The sequence below is a fragment of the Durio zibethinus genome, chromosome 26 (genome assembly GCF_047325235.1).
Source record: "Durio zibethinus cultivar Kanyao isolate XHJ-2024 chromosome 26, ASM4732523v1, whole genome shotgun sequence".
Lineage (NCBI taxonomy): Eukaryota > Viridiplantae > Streptophyta > Magnoliopsida > Malvales > Malvaceae > Durio > Durio zibethinus.
Window position 1 is genome coordinate 1,968,243 of NC_143187.1, and position 14,621 is coordinate 1,982,863.

At 32.8% G+C, this 14,621-nt stretch overlaps 2 protein-coding genes and 1 pseudogene across 5 annotated transcripts; 1 reads left to right on the plus strand and 2 right to left on the minus strand.

The window, feature by feature from the left end:
- The first annotated feature begins 1,195 nt into the window (after positions 1 to 1,195).
- Positions 1,196 to 4,979, plus strand: LOC111318533 (G-type lectin S-receptor-like serine/threonine-protein kinase SD2-5 pseudogene; annotated as a pseudogene). Its single transcript, XR_016334344.1, has 2 exons — positions 1,196 to 1,456; positions 2,418 to 4,979. The product of XR_016334344.1 is annotated as a G-type lectin S-receptor-like serine/threonine-protein kinase SD2-5 pseudogene (transcript).
- A 2,802-nt stretch (positions 4,980 to 7,781) lies between these two features.
- Positions 7,782 to 12,755, minus strand: LOC149511105 (uncharacterized). Of its 3 annotated transcripts, none has more exons than XM_022859087.2 (4): positions 12,617 to 12,755; positions 9,100 to 9,764; positions 8,444 to 8,616; positions 7,782 to 8,101 (listed from the first exon to the last, which is right to left on the minus strand). In XM_022859087.2, the coding sequence occupies exons 2-4, from the start codon at positions 9,703 to 9,705 to the stop codon at positions 7,921 to 7,923; spliced, it is 960 nt and encodes a 319-aa protein (XP_022714822.2). In that variant the 5' UTR covers positions 9,706 to 9,764; positions 12,617 to 12,755; the 3' UTR covers positions 7,782 to 7,920. The 3 variants fall into 3 exon arrangements, with proteins under 3 accessions (XP_022714822.2, XP_089611726.1, XP_089611725.1); XM_089755600.1 differs by lacking the exon at positions 12,617 to 12,755 and adding an exon at positions 10,002 to 10,247; XM_089755599.1 differs by lacking the exon at positions 12,617 to 12,755 and having other exon boundaries at positions 9,100 to 9,893.
- On the minus strand, positions 12,261 to 13,312 carry LOC111274437 (uncharacterized). Its single transcript, XM_089755601.1, has 2 exons — positions 13,056 to 13,312; positions 12,261 to 12,766 (listed from the first exon to the last, which is right to left on the minus strand). The coding sequence occupies exons 1-2, from the start codon at positions 13,309 to 13,311 to the stop codon at positions 12,621 to 12,623; spliced, it is 402 nt and encodes a 133-aa protein (XP_089611727.1). The 5' UTR covers position 13,312; the 3' UTR covers positions 12,261 to 12,620.
- Between the last annotated feature and the right edge of the window lie 1,309 nt (positions 13,313 to 14,621).

Here is a 14,621-nt window from a genome sequence, read left to right on the forward strand (position 1 = left end):
CCTCCATAGTGACAAGTAATTTCATTATAATATACATTAATTTTGAAGAAAAACAAATAAAGAACTTTTAGAGTTTATATAAATAACCTATAAAGTGATAATTAATTAGAATAAAAAATAAAAAAACGATCTTTAATTAACCTAAAATTATGTCTTTATTCTTGTTTTTATTATATATAAAAAAATATTATTTTCATCATATATGAGAAAATAAGTATTTATTATTCTTCACATTATAATGAATTAAAAATGAAAGTAAATAATAAAATTGGAAATTTTGATTTTTATTCTTTCACATATAATATCCATATTTAAAAATTTAATAAGTAAAATTTTATTAAATAAATATATATACATATTTATATACGTGCATGTGTCAAAAAATAATTTATCTATAATAGTGTTTAGGTTATATTCATCAATAACCATGTAATTAATTTTAGCTGTGCAAATATTGCATTTATGGCATAAAAAATTGTATTTTAAAGAAAAATTTGTTATAAATGTTAATTTGCTTTTCAAAGAAAAGTTTTATAAGTTGAGTTAAAATACTTGCCCCATTGATCAAAAATCATGGATCCGTCCATAAATTTTAATATTCTAAATATTTCATTTGAATAGTTAATCCTTTAAAGTGGTCATTTTCATTTTGGAGTCGTTACATTATTCTGTTAATAATTAAAAAAATATTCATATGAAAAATCAAGAAAATATCTATATGATCACAACATGATCATTATGTCAATTTTAAGGAAAAATTAAATAAAATCATGATCAACATAAAATTATTTTAAACAACGATTACAGATTTAAATAAAACCCTTCAAAAGTTAAAGTAGGATTAAAAAAAAAATTTACATAGCAAATGTGAAATTTACCCTCAAGAAAATTCACAAGAATAATTTCTAGAAACGAAAATTTCTGAGCCATTGACTTTGTGTTGATATGTTATTGTTTTTCTCGTACGCCCACCTTTATTCCACAGCAACAAATAATACTACGTCTACATCAGTGCTTTTCTTCATAATAAGTCAAATTTGGGTAGCAATTTTGACTAGTATTTATTTAATGATAAAAATTAAGTTAAAATTTATAATAAAATAATTATTTTAAAAAATATATAACCTCATTGCCACTTGTCCTTACCTACCGACTCATTCTTCCTATTTCTCCTCCACAAGTTCCATAGGGAAACAGGAAAGATGTCTAGTATTCATTTTCCATAGTAGATTTTAGTTTTATTTTCCAACTTACTTCAAGGTTATGCCTTTATAAGTCAAGAAAACCAAAGGTAAGGTCCCAACTTACCTATACCACTATACCAGCTGTTTCTTGGACTGAACCAAAAAAACGAGGTTGCTAATGTGTCTATTACCTGTTCTGGTCATCTTTCTTTTGCCTCTTCATCAGCCATCAAAGACTACTAGAAAGCTCTTATGAATTTCTAACCCCGCTTGTAAGTTGTAATAACTTAGAATGCTCTTTCATTTCCTTTTATTTCCGGAATGCTAGTGCTCTTTTGTTTTTGCTTTTAGCTTTACTTGTATCATAAGAGTGTTTGTACATCCGTCTTTCGTTTTTTCTTTTGCCATTAGCGTTTTCTACTGAATTGAATTGTCACACATCAACCTTGCGATTTGACTTTTTTTTTTTATTTATACAGTTGAGCTTATTTTCTCTTCAAATTTTCTTGTATCTGTTTTCAGAATTGTAGATGTAAAAGGTTCCTGCCGTTACCAGTGGGTGAGGACAGTAAATCAACCTGATTCTATCATGTTTTGATCTAATTTAATTATTTAAGATTGAATTTTTTAAAAAATTTTATTTTAAGTTGAGTCATATCGAATTGATTTTATTTTTTTGAATGATAAATTCATATTAAAATCGAATTTATATGAAACTCGACTTGATTCGATCTAAGTGTATTTATCAAAATATCTTTAATATTTATCTTATTTTATATATTATATTTAAATTATAATTATTAATTTATGCTTGTTTGATATTTGAATTTTAATTGATTAAATTTTATATATTTCATAATCATTTATTATGAGAACTTTTGAGTTTTAACGTACTAAAGTTTTTCACCTAAAACTTTAAAGCAAAGATGGATCAAATATCGAATAAAATTATTGAAGTTTCGGGTCACGGAAAAAATAAAAATCCAACCCGCTCCGCAACATTGCCAACAGACAGAGAGCAAACCCATTTTCCCACACTTCCATTTTGTGGGATATATAACCTAAAACGCAAAGATTTTTTTTTTCTTAATCTTTGTGTACTGATTTTCTTGCTTCTATGTTTTAACTAGTATTTTTAATTTAGCTTGAGTCTTCAATTTTTGATAATCTTTGCACAATAATTTGGATAGTAGCTAGCAAACTTGGTGCTGAGCAGCTTGTATTTATTTACAGGAATTATGTGTTTGTTCAAAGTCAGAACCTTCTGTTTTTATCTACTTGTAGCCTTCAACATCTGTATTGCTGTCGATCAACATGTTGGTTCAATATATCCAGGATTCCAAGCATCTCAGATGCAATGGGTAGAACAAGATGGCAGGTTCCTCTTGTCCAAAAGTAAATTATTTGGTTTTGGCTTCTTTACTGCCCTGGATGCTCGAAAGTTTGTCTTGGTTATCATTCATCGTCAAACCGGCCAAGTTGTTTGGACTGCTAATAGAGGAGGCTTGGTTGACAATTCTGATAAGTTTGTGTTTGACAAAAGTGGAAATGTTTATCTGGAAAGTGGAGATAAGGTTGCTTGGGCCACAAACACAACCGGAGAAAGGGCCAAATCCCTGGAATTGCTGGACTCAGGTAACTTGGTACTTCATGGGGAGAATGGAAGGGCTCTTTGGCAGAGTTTTAGTTATCCCACTGATACCGTTTTATCTGGCCAAGAGTTTGTTGAAGGAATGACGCTTAAAAGTTATCCCAGAATGGATAAGAGTGATTATCTTGAATTTAAGTCTGGGGATTTGGTCTTGTACACAGGGTTCCAGACTCCACAAACTTATTGGTCCTTGCTAGACGAAATCCGGAAAACCAGTAAAAATTTCACCGGCAAGGTTTATTCTGCCCGTTTAGTATCCAACTCATGGAACTTTTATGATCACAACAAAGTCTTGCTATGGAAGTTAAACTTCTCTGAAAATTCTGATGTGAATGTCACATGGGCTGCCAAATTAGGATCAGATGGAGCAATTGCCTTCTATAATCTTCATCAGGGAAGTAGAACAATTGCTGAGGCAACAAAGATACCACAAAATCCCTGCAACATTCCAGAGGCTTGTCCCCCATTAAATGTGTGCTATTTTGACACTGTGTGTCAATGCCCCAAACTTCTTGTTGCCCAAAACGACTGCAGACCACCAATAATCTCCAACTGCTATTCAGCAGATCTACTCTATGTTGGTCAGAAGCTTGATTATTCTGTGCTTCAGTTTGTCAAACCCCATATGAACTCTGGTATAGATGCTTGCAAGAAAGCTTGCCTTGGAAACTGCTCTTGTTCTGCACTGTTCTTTGAAAACGGTACCGGGAATTGCTTTTTGTTTGACAAAATAGGAAGTCTGAAGCGTGCTGAGGTGGGTTCTAGTGGTTTCCTTTCGTATGTGAAGGTCTCAAGGAATGAAACTGGTTTGCAAAATCATGCTAAAGAAGGAAGCAAAAATGAAACTAGGCACGTTATATTTGTTGTGATAATAGCGGTTGCAACGATTCTGGCTATTGCTGCTCTACTTTATGTGGGATTCTATTACTACCGCAAACAGAAGAGATTGCTGGAATGTGCTCAAGAAAACTTGGAGGAGGATAATTTCCTGGACGGTTTTTCAGGGATGCCTGTTCGTTATACTTATGGTGAACTTTCTAAGGCAACTGAAAACTTCTCTAAAAAGGTTGGCCAAGGAGGATTTGGCTCAGTCTACCAAGGTGTGATGCCAGATGGCACCCAATTGGCTGTTAAAAAATTGGAGGGTGTAGGACAAGGAAAGAAGGAGTTCAAAGCTGAAGTCAGAATTATTGGAAGTATCCATCATGTGCACCTGGTCAAGCTAAAAGGCTTCTGCTCCGAGGGTGTTCACAGGCTTCTTGTTTATGAGTTCATGGGCAAAAGATCTCTAGATAAATGGATATTCAAGAACAATGAAGAAAGTAACATTTTGGATTGGAATACAAGATTCAACATTGCACTGGGTACAGCAAAGGGATTGGCTTATCTCCATGAGGAATGTGAATTGAAGATTGTGCACTGTGACATAAAACCTGAAAATGTTCTTCTTGATGATAATTTTAATGCCAAAATATCAGATTTTGGCTTGGCTAAGCTTTTGAGCCGTGAAGAAAGCCTGGTACATACAACACTAAGAGGTACAAGGGGATATCTTGCACCAGAATGGATTACCAACAATCCTATATCAGAGAAGAGTGATATATACAGCTATGGTATGGTGTTGCTTGAGATCATCGGGGGTAGGAAGAGTTATGATCCTGGGGAAATTCCTGAGAAAGCTCATTTACCTTCTTTTGCCTTCAAGATGTTGGAAGAAGGAAATCTGAAAGAAATTATAGATCCTAAGCTAGATATTAATGAAAATGATGAAAGGTTTGTCAGTGCTGTAAAAGTTGCACTATGGTGCATACAAGCAGAAATGCGTTTAAGACCACCAATGAGTAAAGTAGTTCGGATGCTTGAAGGTCTCTGTGATGTAACTCAGCCCCCAATCTCTTCACTTCCAGGTGCTTGGGCTTACTCAGGTTTTTTTCAAGTGGAGCCTCTCCTTTTCTCTGAGCCATTTGCTCACGAGTCCCAGAGTTGCTCAAAATGATTTAACCCCAATTAGTTCATTCCCGGACTTGGGTGCTCAGCTCAAGTATGATTAGAAAATCTTAAATCAGGCTCTGGCCTTGTGGCTTGTTTGTATATGGAAAATTGCTAGTACTAATACAAATGTTATGGAACTTTTGTCGTTGCAATGTTTTCTTTCTCTTTTGATCGAGAGAGAGAGAGAGAGAGAGAGAGAGAGAGAGAGAGAGAGAGAGCATCGTTGCAGTAGATATTCCTTTAGGACTAATAATTTTCTGACTGTGATATCCCAACGAACTCTTGTAATAACTGTCCTTTCAACCTTGTTAATTTCAAAACTTGTTCTTTTCTTGCGAATGTTAAGCCAAGAAAAATAGCATTTTTTGGGTACACCAAAGTTTAGGGAAATGGAAGTCTTTTTTATTTTAGGATCAACACATTTAGTAAGTATGAAAGAAAATTTATATTGGATTTATAAATCATCTATTAAAAAAATTATTAACAACGAAATTCAAACTTAGATTTTACAAATAAAATATTTGAATTTTACCAATTCAGACAATGACGAAAAAACATCTTTTATCTTAACAAGTTACATTTTGAAAGAAGATTACTAATAATGAAATTCAAACTTTAAGTCTTACAAGTCAAATATTTAAATCTTACTATTTCAGGCGATCCCATTGACAAATAAACAGCATTTTTTGTCTTAGAAAGTTACTTTCAGGCCTTTCTTCTGGAAGCCCTCTGCAAACTTGGACTGACCCAATATTCAACAACATGTTTTTTTGAGAAAGAAAGAGATAAGCACAAATTGAACAAGAAAAGGTTGATAATTTTCAATGGTAAAGACTATTTCCACGGTCATTAGCAATTTGATACCCTAGGCCAGTTTGGTCATGGTGGACAGATTTTTCTCCTTTGATGGCAATGTTTCACATTCAAGTGGGAGTGAAAATAGTTGACAAATAAACCATCTACCCCTTTTTCCATCACTTATTTGCATTCTAGTGGGAATACGTTTCTCCAAGCATGCAAGAGCAATAGTTCTTTCATTTGGTCTAATCTGAACCCAACAACATACTAAAAAAAAAAATAATCTAAAATTGCTGATAAATATATGTTTTGCAAGATATTGTGATCTCTCTGTTAACCTAAACAATGGCCATTTATACTAAAGGGTCCTAACTTTTTTCTTGTTTAGGTTAAGCTGTTCTTTTTTTTTCCCCTAGCACAGTTGAACTGTTCTTTGTTAAAGAAAACAAACATCTAATTTCCCATGTAGAGATAAGGCATGATGGCCAGTCCCAATAAAGGAGCCAATCTTGTAAGCTGAAAAGCCAATTGCACAACAGATAAAAAGTAGTGTGAAATGCTAAGATAAAATGGGTCCAAAATTTAGATGATTCCAAGCATTGCAACAACCACCATGAGGCATTGTTTACAATGATGACATATTTCCTCTGTTACTTCATACCGAATAATAACTACAGACAATACCAAGGGAATCAAAGAAATATGGATATATTAATATATGTTATCAGCTGATCACTACTATCTATGAAAGAAAAGGATAGCTGATGATCCATGTAAAGGGCAAGAGATAAGAGAATAGTACTACAAGCCACAAGCAAGAATATTTCAAAAGAGTTTTAATAGGAGCCCACTTACCTGACCTCCCTTAATTTTTTTCTCCTAGATATTACGTGGGATGATGATGTTGATCAAGTTGCTATAAACATTTAGCAAGTACAATTATTAGAAAGCCATCTCAGAAGATATATATTAGAGTCATCAATTTATCAAGCATGTGATATGTTATAGTTTGGCTGAATGACTTGACAGATTATGTATCCTAAAGTAGGTGGTATTGCCCAATCCATGGTCTTTCTGTCGCTTGCTTTGTTTTTTTTTTTTTACAAAAGATATCATAGCTTAGGGATAGGGAAAGAGATGTGAGAAGAACAAACCCAAATACCAAAATTCATGCGTTAAGCTAAACCTTTTACTATTAAACTAATAAGAACGGTATGTTTTAACCTTCATTTATCAGAAGGCGGATCCAGGAAAAAACAAGTATACGATTCAAGATATGTACTGTTTTTATTGCTACAATGGGTTCAAAAAATCTCTTAACCAAGTAGATGTTCGATATTAAAGAGAATTTATGAGATTACTTACTACATAAATCTAGAAAGATTACTCATGAAAATATGTTAGATCTCATAATTTTAACACGACATGGTGATAGAAAAAAAAGCATAAAGAAAATATATGATAAGAGCATGATTTGAAATTTTAGCAAGAATCATGTATGGATTTGTCGAAATAAAAAAAATTGTATTTTATCTTTGGTGTGATGATATGAATTGTAATAAAAATTTGATATAAAATAAACATAATTTAAATACATAAATAACTAGATTTATCATCGGTTTGAGCTACAATTTAGAAATCGATTACTAAGACTATGATCTATTCATAGTGAAATAAAATGGACAGAAAACTAATAAAGATACTTTTGCACAAAATATTTGTCATTCAAATCAAGCATTACACCTTTCCCGTATTTTTGGTTTGGAGGACATCACCATCTCATTTACACAATTTTTTCTTGTTTTGCACTTTTTCTCCCTTCTCTTTTTCCTTTCTCATTTTTTTTTTCAAATAAATTGTAGCAATTAAAAGGAGTTTGGATTTGAAATTAGATAACCAAAACCACCCGAGCCACCCTAAACCTCCATCAGGAGTTACATTAGTTGATCATCTTCCTTGTCCCAATTAAACATTTACATTGGCTGATAATCTTCCTTTTCTCAATTAAACATGCCCTTTTCAACATTCAAGTCCAACTTATAGGAAAATAAGGAAAAAGACATAGAAAAAAAAGATCATTTCTTGTGCCTCATGGGGAATACTCAACAAGCTCATAGCCTTATATTTCCAGAAAATGTAATCTTCCAAACATTCACTAATTCAAACGTTTACTTTTATTATATTTGTAGGCAGAATTGTTCTAGCAAGATACAGTCAGGAAAAGAACAGAAGATATTCTCATCTACTGCGTTCTCTAGCTAACCTAATAAGCCAAAGCATTTGTAAGTACATAAGTTAGGAAGCTGCAGTTATGGAAGGGTGTTGAGGAGGTAGAAGGAAGAAATGTGGAGGAGGTATATAGCTGTTCTCATTTTCTTGTCCACTCTCTTCATGCTCTTCTTCGTCTTCTTCTTCTTCTTCCTCTTCTACTTCTTCAGCATCCCAAAGAAATTTTGCATATGAAGCCAGAACAAAACTGTAGACAAAATTGAAATTCACATATTGAGTTTCAGCTGTATATAAGTGATTATGAGTTCTAACAATGGAAATAGAGCTGCTAAAGATTCAAAAAGTTCTTTGTTTCCAAAAACTCGTTTGATTCTATAAAAAGGGAAAATTAAGGGATTAACAAACTCTATTCAAGGAATCCACCAAGAGCTGTAAATGTAGTAAAATTTCAGGCAACATAAAGAAAAAATGATTGCTTGATACAGAAGAAAACTATATGCAACAAACATAGCTGTATGAGATGTGAAAGGAACATCCCCTTCGCATATGAAACGAACCAAGTCTGATAAGTTGGTGCTTGGTATTTTACCAGTCATCTGGGGCAGTCTTAACAGCTTGATCAAAGTAATTTTTGGCTCCCTGAGCATCTTTTTTGTTTTGCCAAATTAGATCAGCGTAGAGAGACAAAACATTTCCATCATTTGGGTTTGCCAGAATTGCTCTGCCGCAGTACTCCTCTGCTCTGGCAAAATCTCCTCTAATCTGTGAACAAATAGAAGATGAATCAGTGAATGTTCCAACTAAATCAAAGAAGAAAACAAATTGATCAGACCATTCCTCTTCACATTAGTTTTCCATGCCTACTAGGAACTAGGAAAATCTATGCAAAATATAGTGAAACTAAAATCTCAACTCAGATAGTGGAAATAAATCTGTTGGTAGAATACTAGACTCTTAGTTTTAGTGATCATGTTCGATTCGGACAATCTCAAATACCAAAAAAAAAAAAAGTTTCCTATTGTGAGGAAGCAAACAGTAATAGTTACTTAATTACATTAGGTTCAATTGAGTGGCAAACTTAAACATTGTGAAGCAGTAGATTTTTCAGTGCCTCAGCAAAGAGAAAATATCATCCCTTTCCCTCCCTCCCTCCTACACTTCTATACCAACATGGAATAACAAAAATAATACAATAATTCTCTGAATAGCAAACTAACTATATTGTCTTAAGAATTTATCTCTTACCTCTTTCAAAAACTTGGCATAATTTGCAAGCAAAAGCGGATTGTCAGGATTTGCTTCAATCATCTTCTGATAGTAAACATCAGTGCTATCACTCCCATGATTATTACTCTCAAAGAACCCTGAGCCAACACCATCATCTCCACCGCCTGATCCTCCTCTTCCTCCACCAGCACCACCACAGATTTTACCACTATCATTTCCTGCTCCACCACCCATAACTGGTGTCTGCATCACAGTACTATCTTCACCATCCGTGATTGTTTCTCCCAACCCAGAACTTGACAGCAGTCTTCGGATTGAACAAGAGTTGGGTTCTGACTCTTTTTCTTGATCTCTTTCTTGCTTTGCTTGTTTGTCAAGATAGTGCGGTGTTGATATTATGGCTTTGCCCTTCTTTTTTCTTGGTTCTGGTGTATCATTTTGGATACCGATATCAGCTAAGGTTTGTGTTAGTTTCTGCTTATGGTCATCTACGGAAGATGGGGAGTAAAAGGACACTGATTTGGTTCTATGGAGAATTGGAAAGTCTGGCTCAGGTGATGAACAGTCATTTAAATATGGTAACCATGAGTTTAAGATTGGTGTTGATGAGCCTCTCAGCAGCATTTTCTATGTTCTTTTCAATCACAAATCGAACTAACTAGAGAAGGAAAATTGCTTCTTTCCTGCGGCAGAAAGAGATTTTTTAGTTAGTAACAGATTGAAAGATATTTATTTTATTTTTTCTTTTTTTGTAAGCAATTGTAGACAGGTTGGTCAGAGGAGACAGAAGCTCCCCTACTAAGAAGAGCAAAGAGGCAAGTGGGAGTTATTAAAGAAGAGCAAAAAAGTTGTAAATGATAGAATCAGACCCGTTGGATAAGCACGAGTTCTTAAGCCATAAACGACAAAGATCACAACACCTTATTAAGTTTCGGATGTGTTGGATTCAACATGTAAGCCCAGATAGAGTTTGTACTTCACACTTAGGAGCTTTGGCCCTCTAAGGCAGTGACACGTTGAGTCGTATGATGACACAGTCAGGCAATGATTGCAGTTTGCAGTTAATAGCAGTGGACGGTCCTAGTTCTGGATTCATTTTGGCAGCGTAGTCAGCATCACATTGATTGTTATCTTAGGTTGCCTTCATTTTCCTCCAAACCAGAGTTGACGCGTGCTTTGCTTTTGAGAGATAACGAAACAGAGACTGCCCACCATTTTTAACTTGTTTTAAGGGAATCGCTACCCATTGTCGTAAACTATTGCAGTCAGATGCAAGATTAACAAGGGGAAAAAGAAGAGATAGGTACTGTTTGATTTATGTCAAATCCGCCTTTACGCAACCTTCCAATTTATACATCAATGTTGCCATGTTAGAGTTAGACAAGCAATGCATTGGTCTAGCTATAGATAGTGATATCCCCATTCCTCACTGCCAACCTTCATTTTTATGTTGAATTCAATTTTTCATAATAGACAATTGAAGATTAAAGTATACACTTTTCTTTCATCTTGTATCTGTTTATTTCCAAACTTTTAATTGTAGAATTTGATGACTAGAAAAATATCTAAGCATCTCTTGGTCTACAAGCTCCTTGCTCTTTAAATCGCAAGTCGAATGGCTGAAAATTCAAGCCTGCTTCGACGTTCAGCTAGTCATTTTTTTTTTCTGACTTTAGTTTTCAATCAGCTGAAGCATCTGAATTGGCAACTAAATTTTGCAAAACCTAATTGATCTCATTCTCTATTTTTTAGGAAAAAATTAGACAAATTCAAGCAGTCTTGCCTTATTGAACCACCAAATGGAAGGCAGAGGTCTCAACCATATATGGTTTTTAATTTTTTGCTTTTCAAAGTGTGACCGAAGCAAAAGTTATTATTTTTACTAAGGCTGCATATCTTCCGTTACTACTGGACCAACTAATAATAATCAACTCCAACACCCTCCCCCCCCCCCCCCCAAAAAAAAAAAAAAAAAAGACTGATTGAACATGAAACAAACATCAATTCTCTGAAATCGACTACAACCCATCTCCCAATTATTGAATCTAATTAATCATATGAATTTCTCGTACAATGTACAAAAAAGTTGCATACGTAAAATTTTCCTAGTGAAAAGGCCATAGCTTGTTCGACCTGACTAGAGCTGCATTAAAAAGTAATGTTAAAATGTAGCCTTTTGAAAACTATTGCTAGAGTTGATGCTATTTGCAGTAACTAAGAGTTTCTTTTGTTTATTCAAAATTTTATGCCTATCAACTTATCATTATATATATATATATTGCAAACTCGCAGTTAGCCCAGCTTTAGCCTTCTTCTAACTCCAGAAGTTGGGCCATGCTGGTGCTCAAAATTATCAACAACATATTAGCAGCCATACTGCCATGTTAAGCAAGAAGAACAATAAATTATGGTATTAAGAAACTGGGTCAGATATATGCAGCATTCTCCTACTATACTTGTCTAATGACTAATGAGCATTAATCAATACTGATACCTGTCATTACAACAGACATTTAACCTTTATACACTATCATCTCCTGAGAGCCCCAAGGCGAATATACAAAACTTTTCCCAAATTTAAACTGAAGATGGATAGTCTTACTTCTACACAATGGGATTCCCATCTACCCTATCATAAAAGCCTCAAATGTCAAAGTTCACGACCTTGATTGTCAGAAATTTATCAAGCTAACATAGACAGAGTGTGAATTTAATTATACATGTACAATTTCTCGAGGATTATACATCATCAAAATCGAAGATCACTACAAAAACATAGATTATTCCTCTTTGTTATAATAAAGAAACCCTCAACCTTGTCATGAAATGCCCTTATGTCATAATTCATGATCTGGTAGGCCAATTATCCAACAACTAGAAGAAACAAAATCTCAATCATATTATGATCTATACCATGAACTTAAGGGAAGAATAAGTGATAAAAACGCAATTCATCATTCAGTAATGGCAGTAACAAAAGAATATCAAATTAATGCCATTTGAAAGAATGCCAAGAATTACAAGTTTACGCATTTAAGCACGTAACAGGTTACTCTTATGATATCTAATTAGGTATAGATAAAAAAAGAGTAACTTGGGATCAAGTTTTGCAAGCTATCGACTAGAAAACACTCAGGTCAACAAAAAAATAAAAAATAAAAACATTTTTCTATCTCTCATTGACAAATCACTGAGTGCATGTTGATTCACAAAAAACAGTTTACATATCTGTTAGTCGACAACTAGAATGGACCATAAAAATGTAGCAAGCTATACTTACACTCTCCTTTAACTATTTTAATGCCACTGTTTGGCATCTCACCTTTATCTTCTTCTTAGACGGTCAAAGAAATGACTTTGAAATTCATTCACAAAGATGTTACACGAAAATGTTTCAGTAACATAACAAAAGCAATTGGAAATGAAAGAAAACAAAGTAAATGTTCATGACCAATATTTGAATTTTTTTCATGTATTTCTAGTACGACTCTATCTAAGTCTCACATATAATATATATACAGAATCAAATTCTTACTAGGTTATCTTCTAAATCGAGATCCTTTGTTTGGTCTGTCAGAATTCCTCCCATCCCCTGCAGAGGCCCAGAAGAACAGAGACATCCAGAAAAGAACAGCAAAGAAGATCTGAACACGATCTTGAAAACTAGACAACTTACCTGTGAGCCCTGTTCCACGAAAAAGATCATAAGACACAAGAACAGGCTGCCTTTAAAGCAATTACAAATGAAATTTTGACTTCAAATGCAATAAGCAAACAAGAAAGAGTCCAATTGAACTAGTAATATGCAAAGGAAAATTATGGGAAATTTTAAAACCGAATTTAAGGAAAAAAAAAAAAGACAAACTCAGTAACAAAAATCCAAAGCCTAAACTTTACAGAACTAATCATAAAAACAAATTAATCCAAGTCAAAACGCATATATAATTACCAAAAAATAAAAAGATAGTGGATACCTGGGGGCTGAGGAGGGTCGGAGTCAGGCGGAGAAGGTGGATCGGGGCCGGCCGAGAGACAATGTGGGAGGCGCGTATTAGAATGGGAACAAATGCGTACGGGGAGTGAGGGACGGTGGACATGAAACTTAGGGCAAACAATCAACGGTTGAAGTGGATCTGAATTGAAACATTTGGATTTTGAACAAGTTGAAAATTTGTGGTGGTGTAAAGAAGACGAAGCAGAAAAAATGGTGGCCATTTCCATGTCTGGCATCTATTCCACCAAAATTATAGAAACCGAGAAATGTAAATTACTTTTTATGGTGATGGGCTTAGATTAAGCTGCCCATTTGTTTTTGGGCCCCATAATTAATATTTTTTCTATTTTGAAATTGGGCCTACATTTTTCAAAACGAAACCCTTTTTGATGACTAATTATTTTTATTTTTTTTGGTGATTAAAGAATAGTTACTTAATGACCAAAGTTAATAAGTACCGAAACATATAATCATTTAACAAGAGTTGTAGCTCAATCGGTATTTGTTAGCTTTCATAACTTGTTAAACTGTTTTTTTTTTTTTGGATAAAAATAGTTACTGTTGATTTGAAATTTTGAAGGCAAAGTCGAATTTTTAGAAGTCATTGATTTGCATGCCATGGTAGTAATTTCTCATACACCCAAAATTCTAATTAATTATTAAATTAATGATCAAATCTTATATAAATATATAAAAGTTAAAATTTTTAATAAAAAAAAATATAATGTGAATGATTTATAATATTAACATGTGAACAATTTTTATTAATCGCTACATGTCCTATATTAATTATATTTATTCATATTTATTTATTTATCTTTAAAATTATACAAATTGATTTGACTTCATAAAAATTTTAAAATATTTTAATGCATTAATTATATTTTTTAAAATTTTTCAATTGACTTATTTTTTATTTCCAATAAAATATCTTCAGTAATAAATCAAAACTAAAACAATGATACATTATAATAAAAAATTTCTTAACAATTCATAGAATTAATAAATAGTATAATTACGGTCATTAAAAGCATTGAATATTTAATGATTGCGATTTTAGTATTTAATTAAAAAATAATTTATATATTTATTAATTTAAATGAATATATAAAGCATATAATGTCAAAAATTCAAACCTAAAATAGAAGTCTAATTAGTTGGAAACATATTTTTATATTTCTTTCTATAAAAGTATTAATTACAATTGGTATAATTTATTATCTTACAAAATTTTTTTAAAATATTGTGTAAATTTTTCAAAATAAAAGATATATTACATAAAAATTTAATAATCCATTATAATTTTTTGCATAAATTACTCTCAATTTATAAAAATCTCTCGAATTCTTATTATAAATAGAGAATTTTGTATGCTAGGAGTACTAGGAGGTTAGTCTTTAAAAGCCTCCAAATGTATTGATTTCATTATGATCAAAAAAATTTTGATCACCAAATTACATATCTTTTTATGTTGATAAACATTTTTCTTTGTCATGTTTGTGGATTGATTTTATTTCTTTTTTATTCACTTTTTTATGCATGTTCA